The following is a 27,551-nucleotide window of genomic DNA, read 5'->3' on the forward strand; positions in this document are numbered from 1 at the left end:
GGTCTTTTTGCCTTAAGATCATGAAATTTCTTCTCTTTTATATAAAATTTAATACTTTTACGAGGATACATCTCAGAGTTTATTTTACAGATTGATTTTCCCAGATTTATAATGGACCTGCTCAATATGCATTTTTGGGTTTTCTTTTATTTTCTTGCATTGCAATTTTTAATAGCTTTATTGAAATATAATTCTTTCATTTACTCATTCATGTAATTCACATACGATTCACCCATTTAAGCTATATATTTCAATGTTTTCGACATATAACATTAATTTTTTAAATTGTGATGTTTATAACAAAAAATTACCATTTAGCCATTTTTAATTGTACAATTCAGTAACATTAATTACATTCACAATGTTATGCAATTATCATCACTATCTATTTCCTTAACTTTTTATCATCCCAAACAGAAACTCTGTAACCATTAAGCAGTAACTTTCCATTCACCCTCTCCCCAGCACTTGTAAACCCCTAATTTACTTTCTGTCTCTATGAATGCTCCTATTCTAGATATGTCATATAGATGAAATCTTACAATATTTGTCCTTTTGTGTCTGGCTTATTTCACTTAGCACGTGAGAATATGATGGCTTGGGAGTCATGGAGGTCTGGGTTTCAATCCCACCTCTAACACCCCTCCTGCTTCTGGGAGCTTAAACAGGTTAAACCTTCCTGATCCTACTGTCTCAAAGTCAAAATGGAAATGAAGATGCCTTAAAAACATCTGCTCTCACATCACACAGGATTGTTCTGAAGGTCAAATGAGATGCTATATGTAAACCCCTGACACACTGTAAACAACTGATAAATATTATTCAGTCCTTTTCGACGTCCTCTTTCTTGTCTTCCACCCTCCTTCTATTTCTCTGTGTTTACCTAAGTATATATGAGTGAGGGTAAAATAAATGTCTCATTCACAATTTAGAAATTTTAAAAATGGAATTTTGGTACTCTTTCTAATTCTAATATCCAACCAAATAAGCCAGCCAAGCAACCGATGAATATTTGATTGGTTGCTCCTCTGTATCCAAAGTGTGCAGGTACTGGAATAGAAGGATCTCAAGAGACATGTGATTATTTTCTCTTAATTAAATAACCTTTTGGCATAGGCAGAAACAAATAAAAATAAGAAGGAAAGTTATTCCTCCAGATGCACACTGTATGCTCTTAAACACAAATACTATGCATCCTTCAAGCCCAACTCCATGCAAACTAATAATAATTTGAGGATACCCAGAGATTAGCAAGCTCAAACTCCTCATTTTGCAAATGATGCCCAGAAAAGGGAAGTTCTTTCAAACATCACCACAGAGTCGAATAGCAAGACAAAAGCTGGAACCCAAGTCTTCTCATCCACTGGCCAGGATTCACTGAATTTTCGTTCATAAACGTTTCCTCCCCTTTCTCCTCCTCTTTATCCTAGTACTGCTGCTAACAATAATAGTAATTAACATTTGCTGACTGCTTACTATGTGCCCAACTGCTTTCCATGCATTACTTCAGTTAAACCCATGACGTAGAATCAATCATCATCTTTTTTTTTTTTTTTTTTTTTTTTTTTTTTTTTAGTTTTTCTTTTTTATTTTTTTTCTTTATTTTTTATTATTATTATTATTATTATTATTATTATACTTTAGGCTCTATGGTACATGTGCGCAACGTGCAGGTAAGTTACATATGTATACATGTGCCATGCTGGTGCGCTGCACCCACCAACTCGTCATCTAGCATTAGGTATATCTCCCAATGCTATCCCTCCCCCCTCCCCCCACCCCACAACAGTCCCCGAAGTGTGATGTTCCCCTTCCTGTGTCCATGTGTTCTCATTGTTCAATTCTCACCTATGAGTGAGAATATGCGGTGTTTGGTTTTTTGTTCTTGCGATAGTTTACTGAGAATGATGATTTCCAATTTCATCCATGTCCCTACAAAGGACGTGAACTCATCATTTTTTATGGCTGCATAGTATTCCATGGTGTATATGTGCCACATTTTCTTAATCCAGTCTATCATTGTTGGACATTTGGGTTGGTTCCAAGTCTTTGCTATTGTGAATAATGCCGCAATAAACATACGTGTGCATGTGTCTTTATAGCAGCATGATTTATAGTCCTTTGGGTATATACCCAGTAATGGGATGGCTGGGTCGAATGGAATTTCTAGTTCTAGATCCCTGAGGAATCGCCACACTGACTTCCACAAGGGTTGAACTAGTTTACAGTCCCACCAACAGTGTAAAAGTGTTCCTATTTCTCCACATCCTCTCCAGCACCTGTTGTTTCCTGACTTTTTAATTATTGCCATTCTAACTGGTGTGAGATGGTATCTCATTGTGGTTTTGATTTGCATTTCTCTGATGGCCAGTGATGGTGAGCATTTTTTCATGTGTTTTTTGGCTGCATAAATGTCTTCTTTTGAGAAGTGTCTGTTCATGTCCTTTGCCCACTTTTTGATGGGGTTGTTTGTTTTTTTCTTGTAAATTTGTTGGAGTTCATTGTAGATTCTGGATATTAGCCCTTTGTCAGATGAGTAGGTTGCGAAAATTTTCTCCCATTTTGTAGGTTGCCTGTTCACTCTGATGGTAGTTTCCTTTGCTGTGCAGAAGCTCTTTAGTTTAATTAGATCCCATTTGTCAATTTTGGCTTTTGTTGCCATTGCTTTTGGAGTTTTAGACATGAAGTCCTTGCCCATGCCTATGTCCTGAATGGTATTGCCTAGGTTTTCTTCTAGGGTTTTTATGGTTTTAGGTCTAACATTTAAGTCTTTAATCCATCTTGAATTAATTTTTGTATAAGGTGTAAGGAAGGGATCCAGTTTCAGCTTTCTACATATGGCTAGCCAGTTTTCCCAGCACCATTTATTAAATAGGGAATCCTTTCCCCATTTCTTGTTTTTGTCAGGTTTGTCAAAGATCAGATAGTTGTAGATATGTGGCGTTATTTCTGAGGGCTCTGTTCTGTTCCATTGATCTATATCTCTGTTTTGGTACCAGTACCATGCTGTTTTGGTTACTGTAGCCTTGTAGTATAGTTTGAAGTCAGGTAGCGTGATGCCTCCAGCTTTGTTCTTTTGGCTTAGGATTGACTTGGCGATGCGGGCTCTTTTTTGGTTCCATATGAACTTTAAAGCAGTTTTTTCCAATTCTGTGAAGAAAGTCATTGGTAACTTGATGGGGATGGCATTGAATCTGTAAATTACCTTGGGAAGGATGGCCATTTTCATGATATTGATTCTTCCTACCCATGAGCAATCATCATCTTTTTTTAATGAGAAAACTGTGGCCCAAATAACTTTGGCAAAAGGAAACCATTGAGAAATTAGGGATCTGAATATAAACACAGACTTTCTCTTAAACCTCTGTTCATTCTACTTTCCCCTCGTTTCCACTGGAAGTCAAGTCTCCCATTTTCTAATCCTATAACAGTTGATCTGTGCTTTTGCTTCTTTTAGGGCCCTGAGTATTTAATGTCTTGGAGTTGTGGGTTTATGCCCATTGCCTCAAAGTTGTGGAAAGATATTAGACATTAGATGTGAGCTCCTTAAAGACCCAGAATTCTGTCTTGTGCCCAACATAGCCAGCTATGCATAGCAATCCTTCCCTCATTTATTCATTCAACAAATATTGTTGAATGTCCACTCTGTGCCAGGCATTTAGCCAAGTGCTTGGAACTCAGCATTAAAATAAGTTCGAGGAGCTGATTTCCTTATTGGAGGCAAGGGTTATAGGTAGGAAAGAATGAGAGACATCATAAAATTGTAAACAGGTAACTGATCAAGATAATTTTACACAATGAATAGTCCTTCAAAGACAATAAAAGAAGATGAGGTGACTGACGTGATAAAGAGTGATCTGCTAGAGGGGGTGCCACCTCCCTCCAGAAGCTCATATGCAAGGCCTTCCAAGGAAATTTCCAATATAAATGCCATGGCCATTTCCTTTTAGCAATAAGTGTCAGATTAGCCAGACACAAGTAACAGAATTTACTCTTGCCAATACTGTATTCTCTGAATGTTGAAAAACAAAAGGCCAGAAATTGGCCTTTTCATCTGTTTCTCAGCACCATTTTGACAGCCTCCTCCTTTTGGACCAGATAACTGTATTTTCCAAAGGCCTTACCATACAGTCCATCTTACCAGAGGCTAATGTCATCCCTACATAATTTGTCTGTAATTACAGCAGCTCTCATCTGTATTCTAGATGAGTTGGACCTGTGGGCTAAGGTAAATGGAACAGGCGGTCCTGTGGCCTCAGCTTTGGAGGGTATTTTGTTAGATCCTGTTCTCCTGCTGGATGTGCTTCTCATTGGCTGTGCTGAGGAGCAGGTGAGGATGCAGAGTCCCATCTGGAGACCTGAATGCTCTAGCCTCAAAGCCTTCTGCTTTCCCCAATTCCCAGTTCAAGCTTCTCGTGCATCACAGAGATGGTAACTCCTCCTTTGTGCACAGTACATTACAGTTTACATAACATTTGTACACTCTTTGTCTTCTTCCTTGAAGGCAGGGGATGGGAGGGTGGTATAGACAGAAGCGAGAATGACTGCCATCCCCATTTTACTGAAAAGAAACCCAGGATTCAAGGGAGTTCAGAAATACACCCAAGGGCACACAACTAGGAAGTGGTGAAGCTAGAGAGTGAGCCAGGGTTTCTGACTTAGGATCTGTAACAGTCAGGGTCCTTGTGGAAAAGTCAGTATACTGTGCTTTGGTCATTTGCAAAGAGAATAACAGATTAAAAGGGATTGTTTACAGAAGTACAGGCAAGGAGTACATAAACTGTGAGGGATGGTGGCACCTCACAGTTTGTAAAAAGAAGACGGGAAAAGCTCTTCCCTTTCTGGCATAAAAGGGCAAGGAAGCCAAAAAGGACCACCTAATAGGGCCTGTGGCTTTCAGTCAAAGGTCACAGCCAGCCCAAGGTGACCCCACAGAGAAGGAGACAGGGGAAGAGATACCTTCTCCTCCTCCCATCCCCTGCCTGTTCTTCCTGCTAATAAAATTCAAAAAAATCCAGATGGCAAAGAAGCCCACAGATGCAGCCCATGCAGGTCAGCCTGCTCAGACACAGTAGAGTGAAGGGAGGGGAGACAATGTTTCCCGAGAAGCCAACAGAAGATACTCAGCTCAGACTCCAAGGCTTTTCCAGCATCCCACCCGGCATCCCACTTGAGGGATTATTGCAGGTGATACCTGAGCACACCCTCTTTTGAAGGAGGTGACATTTTGGTTAATCCTAGTGATTTTTCATCTTACAAATACTGGGTCACCTTTTTCATGTGGTGTTTAGCAGGGATGAGCTTTACAGCAAGCCTCAGTCATATAATTTGTGCATTTAACAGCTTCATGGATCCTGTAAAAGTTGTATTCATTTTCATCTCTAGGATCTGAAATCTAGATTTCAGAGCTCCTCCAAGTGAAGCCTTAAGCTCAACTGCAGATAGAGATTTCCACTGCTGCATAGCTCTAACTCCAGAGAGGTCCAGAGCAACCCCCCAAACTGTCATGGATCCAATTTGCAGTTAAAGGAGGGCAGGAAAATAAAAATATCAGTTTGTATCAAAAAGTCAAGGTCAGGGAGACTAGTAAAGCAAAGGTCAGAATCTCCCCTGAGGTCAGGAAGGGCTGTCCTGCCAATGAGAATGTTGTACAGGAGGACTGGCAGGAGGAGCCAGGAAGTTCTGAAGTCAGTAAACAGGGAAGGAATCCAAGCAAGCTGCCAAACTGAGTAAGTATCAAAATCTAGGGACTGGTGAACTAAAAAGGCAAGAGCTGACAGGATCAGGAGATAAAAGTAAGTGTGAAGTCAGGCTTGGGTAAAAGCTGCAATCAGGCTCTGGCTTAGCTGGGCCTGCCATGGCCTTTTATGCATAAGGAACACCTGTGTTGAAAGGGCCTTTGAGAAGGCAGCAGCAACAGGCAGACAGGTAGAGGCCAGGTGTCCCAAAGTAAAGGCCAACAAGATTGACCCCTGCCAATTGGGACGATGGCCTCTGGAGGCAGGAGGCACTCTGGCCTCTCAGACCCACTCATATTCTTTCCCCTCTTTGATCATGGCCCTGGGTTTTTGAAGATGCCCTGATGGCAGGAACAGCCATGTATCAAAATGATAAGGAGGTGTTGGTCAAAGGATATAAAATTATAGTTAGACTGTAGGAATAAGTTCACAAGATCTATAGTATGGCATGGTGACTAGAATTAATGAAGTATCTTGTAGTCTTTGAAAAATGCAAAGAGAAGAGATGTTGTGTTCTTACCACAAAATTTATTATGTGAGAGAATGCATCTGTTAATTAGCTACTTCTAACTATTCCACAATGTATATATATTTCAAATAGCCTGCTCTACATAATAAATACATACAATTTTCTGTCGATTAAAAAAATTTTTTTAATTGTTAAAAAATGACTCTTGAATAACCAGATACTGGTATTAGCTCCTGTATTTTGTCCTTCGGTTCACTTCTGCTTTTCTCAGATGAGAAGGAATCATAGTCAGATTTAGCATCCGAATCATCATGATGGCACATATTAAACACTTACTTACCAGACACAGTGCTAATTTTCCAGAGAAAAGCATCTAGAAACAATGCCAAGGAAGGCAGAATCAAAGGACACATAGGGTGTCCCTCCTGCGTGTCACTTCTGAGCTACTGACTCATCCCAGGCACGGCTTTATCTAAACTTCTAAAGTAAGCATTATATATCCTTAAAGTTTCAGCCACTGTTATTAGCAACCAGGAGTGTCCTATTTGATCTAAATGCACTGTCACATTTAATTCTCACAATCACTTGAGGGAGGCACTCTGTCCCCATCTTATGATTGAGACTTAGAAAAGCTAAGTACCTTGGCAAGGTACAAGACTCAAGTCTTGGCAGAGCCAGACTTGAAATTCAGTTATGTCCAACTCCAAAAGCTCATGCTCGTAACCACTAAACTACACTGTCTCTCATTGTGCTCACCTGATGTCTGACCCCGGCCAGCACTAGCTCCATTTCAGCCACACAAAATAAGATTTAGCATTATGACCCTGCTCGGAGCACCTGACCCTCATCACAAACCCAGTTCCATCTTCTTAGTCCCATCTCAGTGCAGGATAATTGCCGTGGTCTTACCTAGCTATGCAGCTGAGACAGAACATGCTGATTCAAGGGCAGGGGCTCTTGGCTCCCTGCCAGTCTTCTATAGTCACTGCTGTGTGTGACAGGAAAGAGAGATGTATTGTAGCCCAAAGCAGGAGGCTAGAGGCTTGCAGGCGAGTACTGCTCCACACACTACCAAGGGACAAAGCAGTCCCAGGCTACCCTGCAAGAAACAAAGCAGCCCTCATTCCTCCTGAATCTGTTCCCGCTGCCGATCAATAGTGGATCAGGCTGATATTCTGTTAAATGAAAATGCAAGTTGAAGTATAATATGTACAATGCTATATCATTATGGAGGGAAAAAAACATATTTGTGTATGCAAAGAAAAAATCTGAAGAACAGAAATAAAACTGCTAATAATGACCACTTCTGTGCAATAGGATTAAGGGCAGGGCAATGGGTATTGTATATATTTAAATACTTTGCACCTTACATAATTTTAAAAAATTAAAGAAAAACACATCCATTGATGTTCACACTAAGGCTACACCAATACAGCCTGGGAGTCATGAAACCCTGCCCAAAGAGGTTAGTCTAATGGGCTTGAATGAGGCCCTTACTGTGAGCTTCAAATTTTATGAAACAGATCCACAGAATTTAAAGATGGAGATATGTCCTGTGCAGGCAAAACACAAGTACCCAACAGTGTTTGTTCTCCAGCAGGGGCACCCATCCCTTCACCCCACCTGTGATCAGTTTATGTTCGTACTCTATCTGTAAATCACCTTCTCCTCCGCTCCTTCATGCCTGCCAGAGCTCCTGCTGACACAGGCCACATGTAAATTCAACTTGAGAGCAAGGCACAGTTCACCTTGTGCTGTTAATCAGACCAGGAAATCACCAAAAGCCTTATATAAATTAACTGCCTCCCTGAGAAAGAGAACCATACTCAAAAGTTCAAAGCAAAAACTACTAGGATTACTTCATCTTCACCTTTCCTTGTGCCTGATATTCATAAAGCACACTGACAGTTACAGCACACGTTCACGTGCAGGCCCTCATTTGAACCTCACGATACCCCATGTACACGTGGACTGAGTAGAAATGATGCCTACACAGATGAGGAGACTGAGGCAAAGAAATAACAATTCACTAATGAAGCCATTGAGAATGCGAAGATCAGTGGCCACAAGCTAGGAATCCAGACCCCTATAGAAGCTTTGCCATTTATTCATTCATTCAGGTATTTGCAAATATTTGCTGATTATCTATTAGGTGGCAGCTCTATGATCAGCATTTGTGAAACAATGGTGAGCTCATAGGGTGCTTACAGCCCATAGGAAAGGCAGACATCAATCAAACGATCAAAAATTACTGTGTTGAAAAGCAAACACTATTTTATGGTAAAAGTGTAAAACACAAGAGGCCCCTTTCTTAACCTGAAAATCAAGGATGTGTAGGAGTGAACTTGACATCCTAGAAACAGCATTGTGCAGAGAGGTTCTGTGGCTTAAGTGAATATGATACCTCTAAAGAACTCAAAATCAGAAAATGGCAGAAACCAATGCAAGGAGAAACTGCAGAAGGAAACATAGACTAGACTATACACAATTTTTGTAAGCTATATTAAGGATTGTGACCTTTATCCTAAAGCTTATCAGAGGCTATTAAACAAGCGTAATTGTGTGTTGGAGTGGGAAGGGAATAGGATGACCAGGTTTGCAGTGTTAAGTCATTATGTATCAACCTAATGTCCATGAAAAATTGCCATCCATGAAAATTACTCAGAATTCAATGTGTTCGCCTACCTCCTGTGCTCTCTTATTAGTTCCTGCAGGCTCTAGTACATATCTAATTAGGTGCCAATAAAATAAGCAATAATGACAAATGCCCTCCTAAATGGGGGTCTCCTACTGCCCAACCCTTGATTTCACCACCAGTAGTTTATAATGAGACCTTCAATTGCAAAGTCCCCTTAAAGAATACAGAGAATTTGTCACCTTGAGGTAGTGAATATCAAAATTTATATTGGAGCAGTGTAAAACCACATACGTAACACTGGAGACTAGTGTAATGTCTACTTCACATTTGAAGAAATGGCCGAATGGCCTATTTGCAGTCAGTCGTGATGTAAGATTATGTCCCTGGCCATTACACATCAGCACCGAGACACACGCAAGGCATACAAATCTTACAAGGACAATGGGCCGTATCTCTGTGGTGTTGAAGTCATGAACCTATCAATACTTCAAATTCCAGGAAAGAGGGAGTCTTTGAATCTAAAAACAATACACATAAGCCTTCTAGCGTCTAAAGACCAACTGATCAGCTGTACTTGGAATTTATAACAAGGTGGATTTTGGCCCAACAGGGAAGTGACCTTGTGAGGTGACCAGCACACCCAGTCTCAGAAAGTGATGCGAAAAACTTAGCCTGTGTGTTTTTTCTTCAGTTTTTAAGTTGGATACTTTGTACTTCTTCCATGATAAAAGTATTCTCTCACCAAACAGAGGGAAGGAGGCAGAGAATAAGAAAATCCAAGCCCTGGGTGCTAGCCCAGAGAAAGCTATTTGACTCTCTTGAGTGGCTACAGATGGAGCAGGGGGTGGAGGGAGTGGTAAAGAATAAGCTACCCCAAAAAAAGGAATAAAGAAGGACCCCTGGACACTGGCTCTAGTGTGCCACTGACTTATGTTGTATCCCTGGACAAGTTACTTCTTTTCTTAGTGTCAGCCAAATATTAGGTTCCAGCCCATGCTGAGGTTTGAGGGGAGTGTGTGGATGGGTGGCGAATGGCTGAAAGAACACCGCGAGTGGGCGGGGGGAGGGGGGTCGCGGGTGGGCACTGTAGGCAGGTGAAATATGGTTTTATTCAGCTGCTCTCTCGGCAGCAGCTCTCTCACACTGTTTGCCTTTATCTCAGCTGCCTGCTCCAGCTCTGCTGCTCCTGCCATTCCCTCAGTTACAGCTGCATTCCCTGGCCTGCAAGGCTGGCTGTCCCTTACAAGGTCAACAGCTTCCCTCTCTCCCTTACAAGGTCAACAGCTTCCCTGTCTCCCTGTGGGCACATGCCATATGTACAGCGTCAGCAGGGCAGTTATACCTTTTACAAACAATAGTGGCTCTGAGCCAGGTGATGAGCCTTCCCATGTTATGCCTACATAGCTGTGATTATATAACCAGTGCAGTTATGCACCTGTGCTCCAAACTCACTGAGTCACTCTGACCCGGATGTCTGCTTCAGCCTATTCTTGACCAAAGCACATCCATGTACCTTGCAATCCACCCTCTAGGCTAAGGGAAACATAGGCTTTGGATATACAGGTTATACACATAAGCTTTGGGTACACAGGCTCAATATATACACACAAGCTTTATATATAAGTTTGGGGAACGTAGGTTTGATATACAGGCTTGGCACACAGGTCTTACATTCCACCCCCTTGACTGAGGGGTGTTTTCTTAGTGGGGACCCCACAGGGCAGCACCCTGAACCTACAGGTTACAGCAACAATATAGGGTGTAACAACCTATTCCTAATATCCCCACTATACTACTTATGATTATTAGGGCCCAACGCAGCGTAGAGCCCAGAGATGCCCACCACCTCTGTAGGGGGTCATCAGTAAGGCATTCAATCGCCTTAATCTCCCATGACAGACATCCCTTAAAAGCTCCTGTGTTGTATCTCAACCAGTGTCCGTGGAACCCCAAGTCTCTAGCTATGTCCAGTTCTTCATGGAAGCTGGAGGTACATGCCAGGGCAAGCTGTCTGCAGCTGCTGTTGGAAGGGTGGTGCAGATCCAACAGTTTGAGACACTGGTCACCTCAGTGTTGGTGTGGGCCTAGTCCACAATGCTTTGGAGCATGTCAACCTACAGCCGAAATGACGAAGCAGACACAGGTACTAACAAGGGTAAATCACGTTCCTCAGGCAAAATGCAGGCTAATTTTTCATCTCTGGGTAACAATGCAGCTGCCAAGGCCTTCTGCCCTGGGCAATGGTACCACACCTTATCAGTTCCCCATGGTTCTTTTGGATCCTGTACCTGTGCCAAAGTCACAGGGGAGCTTCTAATAGGCCACACAGACAGTACACATGTCCCCTGGAGGAGGAGCCCTTCCTTGGCCATTCCCCTACAAACGGTTAATTGTGGAGGCCACACATTAAATACCCAAGGAGTACCATGTAAGTTATACTGCAGTCCCTACCCACCCCCAGGGGGCTACGATAGCCAACCATCTGCAAACAGCGGCTTGGAGAGTTTATGGCTAAGACTAGGTTTTCTGTTCCCTCTGCCTTCAGGGGTGTTGGAGCAGGCAACAACAGATTATCATTGTCCTCATATCTGGTTGGAGAAGGTCATCCTTCCTCTCATAGATCCAGCCATATGGCCTGGTCCTACATGGGTTGGTGACTAACTAGCTAATTCTGTAACTCTTAGGTGATTTACCAAAAGGTTAAGCCTTGATAAATTGCTCAGCTATCGGTGCAGATTACCAGAGGTGTTACTTCCTTGGTGATCATCATCCATATTGCCCTGAGTTCAGCTCATTAGCTACTTTGCCAACACTTGGTATCAAACTTTATAGTGTCAGTACTAGGCTGTACTGCAACAGCAGTCCAGGTAGCAGCAGTGCTCTGGCTAGACCTATCTGTATACTATGCCTCATCAGAAATAGGGGGGTGTCCTTCCTTAAACGGTGATGGCTCAGGGTCTAGGGGTACCTCAGGCCCCATGGCCTTATCTTGCATTAGGACTATAGGCTTCAATAACTCGTGTAACTCTGCTGCTAAGGGACTTGTAGAGTACTCCATTGCTCTAAGTAGGTGTCCCACTTTGCTAAAGTGGATGTCTGTGCTATCCCAGTCTGTGGGGTTGTTACCCACGAATGCACCCATCCTGCTATTGGGTAAGCTGTGCACATGACAACTATAGCCTGTCCTGTTACGTTCTTATGAGCCTGAAGGGCAGCATATGCAGTTACTAACTGTGTCTTTATCAAGGAATACTGGAGCTCAGCTCCCTTCCATAGTTGAGACCCAAAGCCTACTGGTGTATTCAGTGCTCCATGCACTGCTATACGCCCTAACTGAAACTGTCTGTGGTCACATGCACATCACGTTTCAATGGACACCCCAAGTTTAAATGGACACCTCTGGCTAACTACCCGTAGGGCTTGTGTCTGCAGAATTGCCTGCTGGCTGCCAGAAAGACTCTCTCAACTGCATCATCTCAATCTCAGACATAAGGAGCACTGTCACTTCTAAACCTGGGCGGTGTCCTGCAGGGACTGAGCATGTACTTCCCACAGTGCAGTCAGAAACACCCATCCAACTCTGCCGGTGAAGATGCATTCCTTCTTGGTGCTGTGAGCTTTCAGCTGCTTCAGTGCTTTCTCCACACTTACAGGAGACCGGTCCACTGCCTCTCACATTTCCACTGGGGATCATCAAAGCAGCACCACTGCCACAGGGTACCACAGCCCATGCTGAGGTCACATAGCCGAGCTGGGAGCCTCGGGGCTGAAGAACCACTCACCTTCTCCTGCCAGCTATGCCAAATGTCATGCCAGATATTGGGTTGCAGCCCATGCTGAGGTTCGAGGGGAGTGAGTGGACAGGTGGCGAATGGCTGAAAGAACACTCAGGGAGCTATAGGCAGGTGAAATATGGTTTTATTCAGCGACTCTCTCATCAGCAGCTCTCTCACACTGTTTGCCTTTATCTCAGCTGCCTGCTCTGGCTCTGCGGCTCCTGCCGCTCTCATGCTTACAGCTGCATTCCCTGGCCTGCAAGGCTGGCTCTCCCTTACAGGGCCAACAGCTTCCCTCTCTCCCTCTGGATGCATGCTGTATGCACAGCGTCAGCAGCGCAGTTATACCTTTTACAAACAATAGTAGCTCTGAGCCAGGTGATGAGCCTTCCCATGTTATGGCTGTGATTAAATAACAAGTGGAGTTATGCACCTGCACTCCAAACTCACTGAGTCACTCTGGCCCAGATGTCTGCCTCAGCCTATTCTTGACCAAGCACATCCCTGTACCTCACACTTAGCATCCCAAAAGCTCCCATCTATAAGATGCAATCACATCCATCTCACAGAGATATAAAGAAGATCAGGTGAATGTATTAATCATCTCTAGAGAAATATAAGACACGAACCTCAACTCACTAATGATTAAGCAAAAATTCTACATTTTCCTCAGCGTAGTGTTATGCCTCTGAGGCTAAAATGTCAAAGAATACAAGAAACTTGAATCAGCATTTCCCCAGTCCCTTTCTTGCTTGTACTTCAGCCAAAAACAGCATCAGACCTGGAAAGCAGATATTAGCAAAAGTACATTGAAGGATTCGTTAGTCAACTGCTTTGGTGAGGATGTACCAGGACTAATCACAGCCTAGGGCTGTTTACCTCCAATGAAAATAAAATTCCATTCTGGGTAATACAGGCATTCTAAGTGTCCCAAAGATGCCAGCTGATGGCCAAAACTTGAAGCCTGTAAGTTCAAATGTGTGAAATTTGCTGTCAGAAAAGTGAGACCCTCAGACTAATAGACTCTAATGAGTAGGGATGCAACATGGCATTCCTGAGGGAGAGTTAGAGACACCATCACACCAGCACTTTAAGGAGGAGAGAAATTATTTCCACTCTAATTGCCAATGAAAACCCTCAGGTGTGGGTCCAGGCACATTAGCTGGCTGGCTCTGCAACTCTAGAACCCTTGCTGGGAGAAACATTCACAACAAACTAAAAAGGATAATCTGGAGAGAAAAGTCACCTGGATTTGGGGTTTGTGCAGGAAAAAGAGTGCACAGAAACATTTTCCGTGCAAGCCTCTTCATCCTTACATCCTAACCCCAATATACCACCTAAAAGAGGAATAGCTGAGCAGATGCAGCTATAAATCTGTTTTCTTGTGTCCAACAGCTCTGGCTGCTATTATTTATAACATTAGTTTAATTAAAGTTTCCAAGGAGATAGATGAATCTTGTTACAGTAGTATAGAAAATCAGTTCTTTTCAATGACATCAGCATCCCTGATCTACCTGGAAAACTAATGCACTGTTTGGAATTCTTTGTTTTTGTTTTTGTTTTTTCAATTAAAAAGTCCTCATGGCTCATGCATTTTTTTTTTATCTCCAATGCTCTTTTCCAACAAGTGAAGCATAAAAGGAACAGAGAAAACTAATATATGAATGTGTATATGTTTTTTCAAACAGAGTTTCACCAGGTGTATTGTTCTGGTTTATTTTCTTTCCTTGCTTTTCTTTTTTAAAAATAACCATGCATATCCAACAAAAATAGAGTAAAATTACAACAATAAAGATGCAAGCATCAATAATTTTCCTATCAGAAAATATATTTTTCTCTTGCAGCCTATTTTCCCCCTCCATTCATCTATATAAACCCATGTCCATGTAATACAATGACAACATGAAACGTGACTGAAGGCAGGTAGATGAAATCACTATGAGTTGGAAATGAAGTCTTATTTTCCTCTCTATTCTAACACATCTCAGGCCTCAGGTATGCAACAAAATGCTTTCTTTTTAATCCACTCGTCGCCTCAGGTAGCCAACAGACCATCAGATAAAGGAAAGAGTCTATTGTATTTTTTCCCAGTTCTTCCTATTTGCAAACTTGAAAGCCCAGGAGTGCAAGTGGATGGAAAAAATGCAGGTCACTCTCTCATCTTCCACTTCAAATAATCCTTTCACCTCCTGTCTCTCTTTGCCTCTGAGGCAATCATTAACGAAAGGCATATTTAAACCCACCAGAAAAAAAAGAAAAAGTTGAAGGTTCTTAAAAATTAGAAATAGGTCTGCTACTGATGTTAAAAGAACATAGGACAAGGTTAAACTTGGAATCCACCTAGTGAGGTTGACATGAATATGCCACAGGGTACATAGCATGAGTAGAAATGTCGGGGCTCAGTCAGAATGAGATATCCAACACTGTAATGGTCAGGCTGCCTTAGCAATTAAGCAGACACTCTCTATTTTGCCTGAAAATCTCATTTGGAAAGTATTATATTGGCCATCTATATCTTTAACATTAGCTCTATTTCCTGTTATTTAAATCTCTGTGACTTAGCAGCATCCAAGGCTTCTTTTACTTCAGCATTCAGAGGATGTATGTCTTTCACAGCACAACTATCCATCATCTGCTTGCTACTGTGCACTGCCCTCTGTCACCAAGCTACCAAGGCCTCCATGGCCAGAAAAGCCTGCATCCCACACAGACTGTCCACTGTCGCATGTCTGAGGCGGAGAACTCAGGAAGAAAGAGCACAAGGTGGAGAGAAGAAAAGGCCAGCATCCATTAGCATCCAAAAGTACATATTCAGTATCTACTCCAGCAAGTGATTAAAAAAAGAAAAAGGGAGAGTGAGCATCCAGGAGAAGTGGGCTTTGGTCTTTGCTCATCAGCAGCATGTTGCACCGCCAACTCACATATAAATTCAGATGATTGCAAACCCCTGCTGGTCCACTACAGAAGTGGCACTTTGAAAAGGACAAGCTAAGTTGCTCTCCACGGTGCTAAAGGGGGGAGGGGAATGCAAGCCATGAAATAAGACTTGTGATGAGATAGAATCAGGAGATACAACCAGAAGGCTAGAGTAGGAAGGAGACTTAAAAGTCATCTAGTCCTAGCCCCACATTTTATACTTAGGAAGCTAAAGCCCAGAGACAGTAAAGGACTTGGACTTGCCCAGGGTAATACCAATTTCTTTCAGTTCAAGTTTTCAGTCAAGAGAATTTTTGTGCTAAAAAGCCAGACTTTCAAAGTAGAGAAGCAAATAGCACACATTTTGCTCATCCATGTGGGCTTTAAAACATCCAGAAAATTAGAGCAAATGAGTTCCCTCATTTGTAAAGTCAAAACTTCACACCCTTTCATAAAAGCCATGATAATTTTGCCTCATGAGTGGTGGGGAGTAAATTTCTGAACCACTCCTCACAGGAATAAAAAGGGAAAGAGGGCATGTCACTTTCTCAAAGCCCTGCCAGGATCAACAAAAAATCTTTCACAGGAGGAGGTGTTTCTTTCCCCACTCTGACTCAGTTACAAATTTTTAAAGTGAATCTATTGGTGTAAAAAGCATGCAATACTGTGCTGCACTATAGACCAGAGAACTCAAAGACAAACTACTGGCGAACCTCGCTTAGGATCTGGAAAGTAGAATAACCTCAGAAACCTCACATTGTTCAGTGAATCTACATTACACATTATGTCCTGAATCCATGGGATATAAGCCACTATTTTCACAGAGGTAAAAATTTGACTAAATGTTACCCATTTTCAGTACAATATATTAAAACCTTCTCTATATTATGGTACATGTCTGTTGTGCTTAATGATGTCATATGTTCATACAGAAGCTTAACATTTTCAGAGGATTTGGCATATACCCTCTAGCTAAATTCCTACCACAACCCTATGGTAGAAGAATTCATATTACTGCCATTTTACAGATGCAAGCGCAGTTTCTGGCATATGAATGAGTGAATGAATGAATGAATGAATGAGAAAATTAGACATAGATTTCTTGCTTTCACACTCCTGCATCATTACATAAAAATCACATTTTATAAATGGCAAAACCAAGACTAGGGTCCAAAATATGTTTCCATCTAGATTACACCACAGAGCGCAAATGCCTCAAATATGAAACATGGAAAACAAATCTTTCCTTTTCCTCCCCTCTCCCACACTTCCTTCTCTGTCTCTCCCTACAGACCTTCCCTCACTACCAACTCGATGCTACTTACCCATACATGCTTTTCTCTCACCACACTAGAATTGGCACTGTTATGCCTGTGAGATAAACCTTGTTCTAAGCCTGACTCATGTGACTGGTACAGAATCAGATCACATAATGGTGAAACTATAAAGCTGTGGAGATTGTCATGCATTTTCACCTAGGCTGGTAAGAAATTGAAAGGTTACTCCAAGTCCCCCAGGAGCTTCCCCCAAGTCCCCCAGGAGCTTCCCCCAAGTCCCCCAGGAGCTTCCCCTACTGTGATCTCCCAGACCTGATTGCCTCTACCAGGAATCTAGCAATACATCATATACTGACTGCCTTGCCACGTCTCTTGCCTTGTACTGTTACTTAAATTTACACACGAGTATGTCCTATCTTCCTAGCTTGCTTCCCATCTCTTCCTAGACAACCTGAAGCTGCTTTGTTAGTTTGACATGAGGCATATGCTAGCTTCCAATTTTATTTTAATTAATTTTGATAATGAGTTGTGCTCTTGTATTTCTGTTTATGAAGTGAAGAACATATCAGTTGGAGAACCAGGAGATTGAGAGTCTCAGCCTGGCTCTCTTGAAAGCTGAGACCTCTGATAGTCATCTCTTAATTTCCCTCTGCATACTACAGCAGAAATGCTTGTATAAAACCAATGTCATGCATTATACTTGTGATTTAACCACCACAAAAAATACAAGGTTAAATAATATGTTGGTAAGTAGTTGCGGAGCTCTCTGGAAGGAAGATGCCATATCAACAGATTTCATTATGAAAAGCCTACACATATAAACAGATGCTCACATCCTGAAATTACTCTGAAATTTTAGATAGAAACCTTGAATTACTGACTCATTCCGTGATTTGTAGCAAGTTTAGTTTTGGATTCTGCATACATTTCAAGATCAGTTGTATGCAAAAATTGGATGTGTTCTGTGGATAATAAATGGCATGTGTTAAAAGTAAAAGATAAATATGTTTAGTCTAGTCTAGACTAATCACTTGTTAACTCCCTGTCAAGGTGACAATCGGGCTGCAGATGTGTGTGTATGTGCCATACACATTTGAACAAGTCTGAAAAAATAAGAGCTAAGGTGAAATGTGATAGACTGCACTTAAGAGCTGAATTTTTCCAGCAATGAGGCATAAGGAGTTTAACACAGGGTAGGGACGCCAGCATATTACAAAAAGTGCTGGCCAAAGGCTGGGTGAATTAAAAGCCATCCATCTCTTAGCTGCTGAGGAGCTCAGCTCTACTGTCACTTCAGGACCAAGATGCTGGGAGTTCACTGTTTCCAGCTCTTTCCACTGTTCAGCTGCCATTGCGAGTTATCAAATCAGCCTGCTTGCAGGGCTCCTGTCTGCATCCAGGCTTCCTCTGATACCCAGGGACTAGGCCCAATCACTGTGAGGGGCTCTGGTGGTTTCAGAACGAATTTAAAATGACTAAATGAATAAGCCAAGAACTTCCTGATGGCAAGGACTCTTATTTCCTTGTATCCTACACAGCCTGGCAGAGATAGTATGCTCAATAAATAAATTTGATGGGCTGAATGAAAATTAAAAGTTACAAATAAAGAGAAGGAAATAAAATTCATTTTGTTGTGAAAGGGAAAGGTTGCTTATGCACTGAATCCCAGATGTTGGTGGATTCTGTCCTTTGAGTAATAGACACAGGCTGTAAAGTGAGCTGAGAAGGGAGAGGGTGAATCTAAGGAAGATTTGTTCAGGTTTCATTCTAGGCTTTATTGGCAACTCTTAATATAAAAGGCAGCCAGAGAAAAACCCAAGGCAATGGAGATAATCAGTCTGCCCACCCAACTGAATGGTTCCTTTTATGTTTCTAGCTTGAGGTAATCTGCTATCCACACATCAGGAACTTCTAACTAGGCCCAGCTAAACAGCTGAAGCAAGGAGAAAAGTGTCTCAGTAGCAAGCAGAAAGTGTTGAACCGACTAAATTAGCAGTTGCTTTTCTTGTGACAATTTGTACAATTAGGTCTGAAAAAGCTGTTTCTCAATTCTGACCTAAAAAAATAATGTGCAAAATCCTGCCATAGTAATATTCCTCAGAGCAATGGAATTATATGGGAAATCTATTCTTGATTTTAGATGTTTTCATGGTCCCTGAACCTTCTGTAGTATCTCTCCCTTGGGAAGACTCCCTGGTGTGGTTGTGACCTTGTCTTTGGCAGTACATGTCATTAGCACACTATAGAGGTGACCTGGAGGGTGGGTTAGACTAAGGCTTTGGAGATAGATTCAGACTCAAAGTTTTGGTTATATGCTTATTATATTATGTGATTGACACCTAGTTATTTATCTTGAGATATTCTATTTCCAAATCTGCAAAATGAGTCTAGTAAAACTGTCCCCATATGGTTATCTTAAGGAATACTATTCCTAGAACATTACCTGGCCTATAGTAGAGGCTCAATAAATGTATATCCCTTCTCCAGCACCAACGCAAAGGGTTCCATCAATTAGATTTCACATCTTTCCAAGCAGCTCCCAGGATTAGCAATATAAAACATGTGGCGGGGAAATACTAGAAAGGAACAAACTACTCACATTTAATCTTGGCCTTCCCTCATGTACCAAATAAAGTGTCAATGGTCCCTACTATTGGGCTAAATAGCTTAGTAGTAGCTAGATGCAAACACTCATAGGTCAAACTGGGGTTCAAATCCTGGTGCTGCCATTTATTAGTAGCAGGATTACAAATATATAATCTCAGTTTCCTCATTTTAAAAAGAGGAAAAACTAATAGGATGAGTATTGAATAAGTTAATCTATGTAAAGTACACAGCACTGTGCCTAGCACAATCAAAATTCAAATGTTATCTAACATCATCTCCTTTCATGCTCTAATCAGCAGAACACTACTGTGTGAGAGGTTGAGAAAAACTCTAAGAGTAATAGGGATCAAAAAATAAGAATCACAAAGTAGTAATGGATAGCTGAAATTCACTCTCTGTGAGGGTGGGTGAGACTAAAAGTGATAGAACCAGCATCTTGATATATGGGACAGAGCTTCTGCTACTGTAAAGTTGGCAAGTTCTGGCTGGGAAGACACTTGCGAAGAAGGTAAAGTTTGTTTCATGCATTAGACACTACCCTCTCCTTAATCCTTTTCTCCTTCTTACCCTCCTTCAGGTAACTGGTCTTCCAAGACTTCATTTATTTGTTGAAGCCCAACCTCTCCACCAAATTCCTTCCCCTCTTTCTAAACCAGTGGTTTTGAAACACCAGTCCATGCACCAAGGGTAGACTGCCTGCATGGAACCTATATGGAGGGCTTGTTAAAAATACTGCTTCTCAGGTTCCACCCTCAGGGAATCTAATCCAGTAGGTCAGAGGCAAAGCCTGGTCATCTATTTTTTTAATATGTTCCCCAGGTAATTCTTAGGTATAGTCAGATTTTGAAACCATGTTTCTAGACTTTTCCTACATGAAAATCAAAATTTACTTTCCTTATGACCCAGTCTTTTGGGGCCATTTTTTCTCCTGACCTACCTGAAAAATGTATTTGTGTTTAGAGTCTACGAATCATTAACTAGCAGCAACTTCATAAGTTTTCCCTCCAAGATCTTACATAAGGGACATGTTATGCCACAAGCCAAAGTATGAAAAATATTAAGAAAACAGAAGGAATATTTGGAACACCCTCAGTCAATTCTTTATAAATGGCAATAACTCTAAAGAATACTGTGAACTACAGATCTCCCATCCTCTTCTCACTCTCCTGGTAGAGAGGTCATGGTTGCCATGAAGGACGTACAGAGTATGAAAGTTTGAAGGCAGGGTCAAAGAGGTTCCATTGATATGCGGAGTAAATAACAACAACCACCATAAACGTGGACTGAGCACTAAAGGCCAAGCACCAGCTAAGAACTGCTCCAGAGAGAAGAATGTCAGGAAACGAGTAAAACTTTTAGAAGGAAGAAACAAAAAACTGCATAGCAAGAAAACAACAGTATCTCTAGGACTCTTAAGTTGGAAATTACGAAACTAGGGTTTTGTGGCCTCTTTCTGTCCTGTGGCTTAGAAGGACAAGCAGGGCTCTTCCTCTGCAATCCCATTTGGACAGCATGTGGATGGTAGGTCACAGTGGGTCACAGGAGTGTTGCCTGACAGGCCACTTTAAATCTAGAGAATTGAAGGGGGCAATGAGCTCTTGAAAGTGAAAATGGATATAGCAGCTAAGCATTGGCTTTATCCAGGCTGCCCAGCCCCAGTCTGCAGGGTACAAAGGAGCTAGTGGTTTCTATGGAAACTCTGTCCAGACATACTTATTATATCTGGTGGAAACCACAATTCTTCAGAAGTCTAAAAAGCACCTTAAATAGGTCACATCAAAATGGACCAAGACTCACCTCAAGATGGCAAACCTTCCCTTGAGGCTGACAACAGTTCCCTGCCCTTCCAACTCTTCTAAAAGAGACTGCAGAGCCAGAGTGGCAGGCACATTCAAGGATCTTCTCATTAGAAATGTGGTCTGAAACTGACTTGGAATATCTCTCCTCTTGATGGTTTTTGGAAGGGAGGCTATCCCCAGTATGCCTGTTCTTTATCCTGGGTTCAAGGGAGCAAGCCTTGTGTGGCTGAAAAGTCATTTTAACTTTGATGGCATCATTAATGAGAATCAACAATGCATGGGCACTGCTCAGAATGCAAAAAAAATCTGTAATTGGACTCGGGTCACTATCCATAAGGATTTTCAGTGGGTTATGGAGAGATAAAAACTTTCCCCTTGAACACCATTATCCAGCTGTCCAGCCATAAATGATCCAATAGAAACCAATGGTCTCCCTCCTTCTTCAATTTTCATTAAACCTGGCTCCAGTGACAGACAAGGGAGACAACATTTCCATCCCACCCCAACCCAAAACCTCCTGTGAAACCCCCTAGTCCCACCATCCCCTGACAAGCTGGAAGGCTCATTCCTCTGGAGAAAATACATGGCATCAATTCCAAAAGGCTCAAAGAACAGTCTCTTTAAGAAGCCTCCATTTGGAAAAGATATTTAAGCAAAGGTGAGCTTGATGAAGTGAAATAGAATTAGCTGCTTCAGTGGCACAGGCTTCTCAGATTCATTCCAAGGTAGACAAGCTTATTCGCTCCCAAGTGGAAAGAACTCAACAACAATATATCACCGTTAACTGTGATCACAGCTCCATGGAATTCCAGCCAGTGCCTGGAGCACACTGAGGTGCACTTACTATTCCCTAATCTGCAATCAACCTTCTGTACATTTGCTCCTAATCACGGGATACAGTTTCATCTTAATGAACTGTTTTCTTATCATATTACAGTTGGTCATTTCAGCATGCCTAATGTCCCATTTGGTAGGTTAAATTACAATTAGGGTCCCTTGGTGTTTGTTTCCTGGCAAGTCTTGAAGGAATTTGATATTTTTTCCTCTTTTCCATTGCTTGATTTCAAGGGCAGAATCAGCAACGCTCAAAGACAAAGAAATACCTGTTACAGTCGACATGGAGCAGGAGGTGAGAGGCGCTAACTGACAGTGCAACCTTGTGCCATTGTCCATCTGCCATCCGGTAAGGAAGTGCCTCTGTCCTTGGCTTCCCATTGTGTACGTAGTGATACCGAATCTCATCCCTCAGGCCGCTGCTCTCCAGTTCAAAATAGCTGTATGTAAAGGAACAAACATCTGTTTTATTTTAGTTCTGGATATCACAGCCATCATCAATCCCTCAACCCCTTACTACCAGGTCTCTCACAATCTAAAATTAGCTAAACATGGCACAAAGAGCCAAGACTTCAAATCAATTCACCGTAGGACACCCAATGAATCTGTTATCTGAGAACCCTCATGGCAACATCTTGAGCCTCTGAAACAGAGATCAACTGATCCACCGTGAGGTAACAAGCCACAGCTAATTAGCAAAACTCAGTGCAGTGTTTCTTAAATACTTCGAAGTACAAATCAGGACCCTCATTCCATGAATGTCTAAAACAGGCCATTCATGTGGAATGGGTCTATTGATGGTTATTTTTAGAACTATTATCTTTACTTTTTCAATAATTAAAGGGAAACAGAAGTCATATTGGACATCAGGGATTGAAATACATTGTCAGAATGAAAAGATTAGTCTTTTTTCTTCTCTGTAAACAAAAAGATATAATTGAATAACAATTCCTAGATAATGAGTAGGGGAGAAAAGGTTGAAGCTAGTCATGAAATATGCAATTAAGTTTTTTCTTTTCCAAGATTATGATCCTGTTTTTCAAACCCATAAGAAATTCTTAGCCTTACCACTGTGGTCTGCACTTCAGTCATAAAATGCTACAAGCAACTTTGGGACACTCCTCAGGCACACAACAGGGCTGGTACTTTCACAGGTGCCAAAACTATTTTGTTTCCTATGCCTCTCTTCTGAAATGTGTCATTGTCATCAATATTGGGCCTGATCTCACTGCCAGGGCTTGCACTAGGTATTTCACATATACTAATTTATCACTCAAAAAACCTATGAGACTGGTATTATCTTTTTTAAAAAACTTAAAAACTGAGATTAAGGATTAAACACACCCAAACCAGATTTATACTGAGATCTAAATTTGACAGTGTATGCACTTTCTGCCAGTTTGTTGCCCATCCCAGAGGCATGATGACAAAGTGGTGAGGATAGCCTCACCAGACACTAACTCCACCAACTCATTCATATAGGCAACTCCAGAGTGATTCCCCTAGACAAGTAACTAGGCTTAATCCCTAGATTTGGAAGGGCCTGCTGCTTCTGTTCTAATCCAATGAGCTGGCTAACCCCACGAGCCAAACTGTATTTAATCTAAAAGAAATGCATCTTCTATGAGGACTAAAACGAATATATCAGGAAATTCAGCCTCTATTGTGCCTGAATCCCAAAAGTCATGCCAAAGAACAAATACATATTTCTTGCTCATCTTTCACAGATCTTTCCAAAGTAAACAGTGAAGGGCAAGCAGAGAGTCAAGACCAGCCTCTGACCCACCTCATTTGCACCAGTACAAAGAATCATGCCCGAGGTCATAAACTAAAAGAGGTTATTTATACCATAGCAGCCAGCTTCTAGGCCCAGGTTCACACTTATTAGTAATAATTTATGTAATACATACTTTATAAGACTGCACAAAAGGAAATGCTTTAACAAAGAAGACATTTATTTTAAGGGAATTCTCCAGTTTCTTCTAAGTTGTTAGAACACTGAAGAATCAAACAATCAGAGAACTTAGAGGTCAAGAAGATGTTACAGACTATTGGCCATTCATTAATTCATTCAACATGTCTTTACTGAACACATAATGAAAAACTAAAAAGGGGTTTAAAATATATATCCCACTTCTGAAGGTGCTTTGTGACTAATGAAGAAGGAAGTAAAATATGTCCCTCCCCCCTCCCAAAAAAAAGGTGGAAAATTGCCTAACAGGAACAAAGGAGGAGGCAAAAAAAATCATTTAATGAATGATTGTCATGTGCCAGGAATATGGCAAGTGCTTTCATAGACATCATCTTTTTAATTTCTTTAAGGTAGATTTCATTATCCCTATTTTGTAGATGATCAAAGATATTAAGTATCTTGCCCAAGACCATTTAGCACCTGTATAGAAATGCACCACGAACTTATATTTGAGATCTTACCAGGATTCACACATCATGAGAAATCTCTCAATTACTTCACTTTGACCAATAAGCAACTACTGGGGGAAGGGACATGACCTTGAAAGGGCTTCAATCAATGACAATTAGAAATACTCACATAAGTCACCTGATGGAATCATTAAACAGGGAGGCAAATACATTTAACCAGATTTCATCATTATTTTTGGGGTTGTGGCCTCATTGAGCAAGTGTTCAATGTATTATAAACAGATCTCTTAGAGATCACTTTATAAAGCACTGGAGTCAGTGATTACATTGGGGTAATCACAAATATATAGCTATGAGAAAAGAAGTCTGTCTTAATGTCAGCCAAATGATACTTGTATCTTAGACTGAAGTTTCTGGCCACATCCTGCACATACTCAAAAAGTGCTGCATCTCATGCAACTTGGATGAAAATCAAGATGATATATTTTTGAAAAAACATATCAGATAACTGCTGAAGCGGCCTTAGCAATAATAAAAACACTGGATGGCTAAGCAACATCTGGTTAAAGTTCTTTCATGAGGGCTGGGAGGAAAATAAGGCAATATTTCCAGGCAGTAATGCTCTACAAATAAAGATGTGAGGCAACTCTGAGCAGAAAGTCATTTGGCCTGATGGGATTTGGCTGTAGCCTGGAGGGAAGACTCATGTTTTCTAGTAGAACCTTGTGACTCAGGGTGGTCTATAGACCACCAATAGCAGCATCATCTGTGGAAATTCAAATTATTGGGATAACCCCAAGGACTACTGCAGCAGAATCTGCATTTCAACAAAACTCCCAGATGATTCATGTTCTATGTTTACATCTGTGTTTAAGAAGCACTATAGTAGTATGCCAGGTGTTGCCTTACTTTCTGGCCAGCTGGTCATGAGGGGAGCAGAAGTTTGACGCTATGAGCAAGTGAATAGGAGCCATGTGGTGCTGCCAGGTAGAAGGAGGACACTGGAAGTGACAGTAGGCTGGTATCTAGTGAGCAATCTACCCCTAACCAGTCCTCATTCTTTAGGACTCAGGTGTATTGGGGTCTTTTCAAGAGTCTCTGGGGAGGGCAGCTGTATAAATGATAAAACTATAAGCCAGATTTTGTAAGCAAAAGATTTTGCAAGCCCTTAGCCTTGGACCTCAGCCAAGTGTGTTGTTCCAACAAACTGCCTTCACTCCCAGAAAAGTCTGCTCATCCTGCAAATATTTGAAAACAGCAGTGATATTCCCTCTTCTTTTTCAAGCCAAGCATCCTGGTTCCTTCCTTTATACTCCCATCTCCATCTAAACTATGAGCCCCTCCTGGACAAGGATTCTGCCTTCTTCCTCTTTGCAGCCTTCCCCATGTTGGTCACCATGCGCTAGGCATGATCAAATGAATCAATTTTCCACTTAAATACAGCATTCAGGAATAAAGGCATTTGTACAGATGTGGTCTAATGCAAAGTACAGTGACACTATCACCTGCTTTGCTCTGAGCTGTGCACAACTATGCCTACACTGACTTTCTCATCAACTAACACCCCACGACCTTTCACACAAAATGTTACGAAGGCAAATCTTTTCCAACCTGTATTTACTTAGCTGAATTTTTTAAGCCCAGGCCTTTGCTTAAGTGCAAGGTAGACCCAACCCAGAATCAACATGCATAATTCCCCAAAGGTCCACCCTTGGGTATCAGGTACAATCAGTATTACCATGAACTGAAGTCAATTTTCATAAGACTATCTGAATTCCTTAGTAGATCTGCAAATAAATTTAGGAACAACAATTCTAAAAATGTAGGTAAAGATCAATCAAGTTATTTTTATTAAAATTTTTATCATTTTCCCCAAAATCGATACCAAAGGTATCCTATTTTGAGATTACATACATATTAAAATATATAATATAATTTTATATTTATATATTTATAATAAAAATTTTATATTCATATATTTATATAAAATGTTATATTTATATAATATATAAAATATATTATATTTTTATATATATAATAGAAGGGCTTGATATATTCAAAATGTTAAAGTGATTATTGCTGGATGAATTATGTGGCTTTTCACTCTGTGTACAAGAGTGAAAACAGTAAAAGTTAATTTTAGATGGCATCCAGCACTAAATCACAAGTAAAGGTAAAACATTTCTTAGAAAAGGTCTCTTCTCCAGTTATTCTACAAGGATATACACTAGCTATTTAGAGAAATACATCACACCCAAAGAGCTCCAGAGTTAGTGCAGTACCTGTTTACATTCCAACAATGATTTTTCTATGGCCCTGAACAAACCATTGCTTCCTAGGAGTCTGGGTGGAGAGGTCAAAGCAAAATGGATTTGGGAAACAAGATGACATCCTTTCCCAGTGTGTACCCCTAGCAGGACTTTCCAGATACAGAGAAAGCCAGGCAGGTGTCCAGCTACTTTCTATAAAAGGAATAAGCCACCACATATAGAGAGAGAGTACCTGGGTAGATCATTTCCACAAATCCCGGAAAATCCTAAAAATGATGAAAAAAATAAGTTTCCCAGCATACTGCCTACAATTTTGTAGGACCTCAATAAAGGGTAATTCTATTTTTATGGGCAATAATAATAACAATGATAACAAAAATAATATAGCTAACATTATTTATGTAATAATAGCTAATACTTATTGAGTACTAATCATTACTAGGAGAACTGCCTTTAGGTCTGTATATTTCATATCAAAATAATTCCTACCACAAACCTGTAAGATATTTTACTTGTTTTAACAAATATTTCTATAGTAGTGACTATGGGCCAGGCACTAGTCTGCAAATATTTACTCATGTAATCCTCATAACAACCTTAAAAATTACCAACTATTATCATCCCTATTTTATAAAAGATGAAACCAAAGTACAGAAAGATTAAATAACTTGCCCAAGTTTGTATGAGTAGATAAGAATAGATCCAGGATTTAAACAAAAGCAGTCTAGTTCCAGGCTCACTGGGTACAGTGGCATGATCACATCAGGGTCAGAGGACAAAACAGTTCACGTGAACTCAGGCAGCCTCCATCCATGGTTCTCATGATGCCCTAGTCAAGGTATGCT

At 41.1% G+C, this 27,551-nt stretch overlaps 1 protein-coding gene across 2 annotated transcripts in view; it reads right to left on the reverse strand.

Annotated features, from left to right (window-relative positions):
* The window catches only part of NELL1 (neural EGFL like 1), a 926,144-nt gene that overhangs the window by 713,727 nt on the left and 184,866 nt on the right, over positions 1–27,551 (reverse strand). For both annotated transcript variants that reach the window (XM_002821956.3, XM_002821957.4), the window contains exon 4: positions 22,324–22,494. In XM_002821956.3, coding sequence (XP_002822002.3) covers positions 22,324–22,494 — 171 coding nt within the window. The remainder of the gene's footprint in view (positions 1–22,323; positions 22,495–27,551) is intronic.

This window comes from Pongo abelii, chromosome 9, assembly GCF_028885655.2.
Source record: "Pongo abelii isolate AG06213 chromosome 9, NHGRI_mPonAbe1-v2.0_pri, whole genome shotgun sequence".
NCBI lineage: Eukaryota > Metazoa > Chordata > Mammalia > Primates > Hominidae > Pongo > Pongo abelii.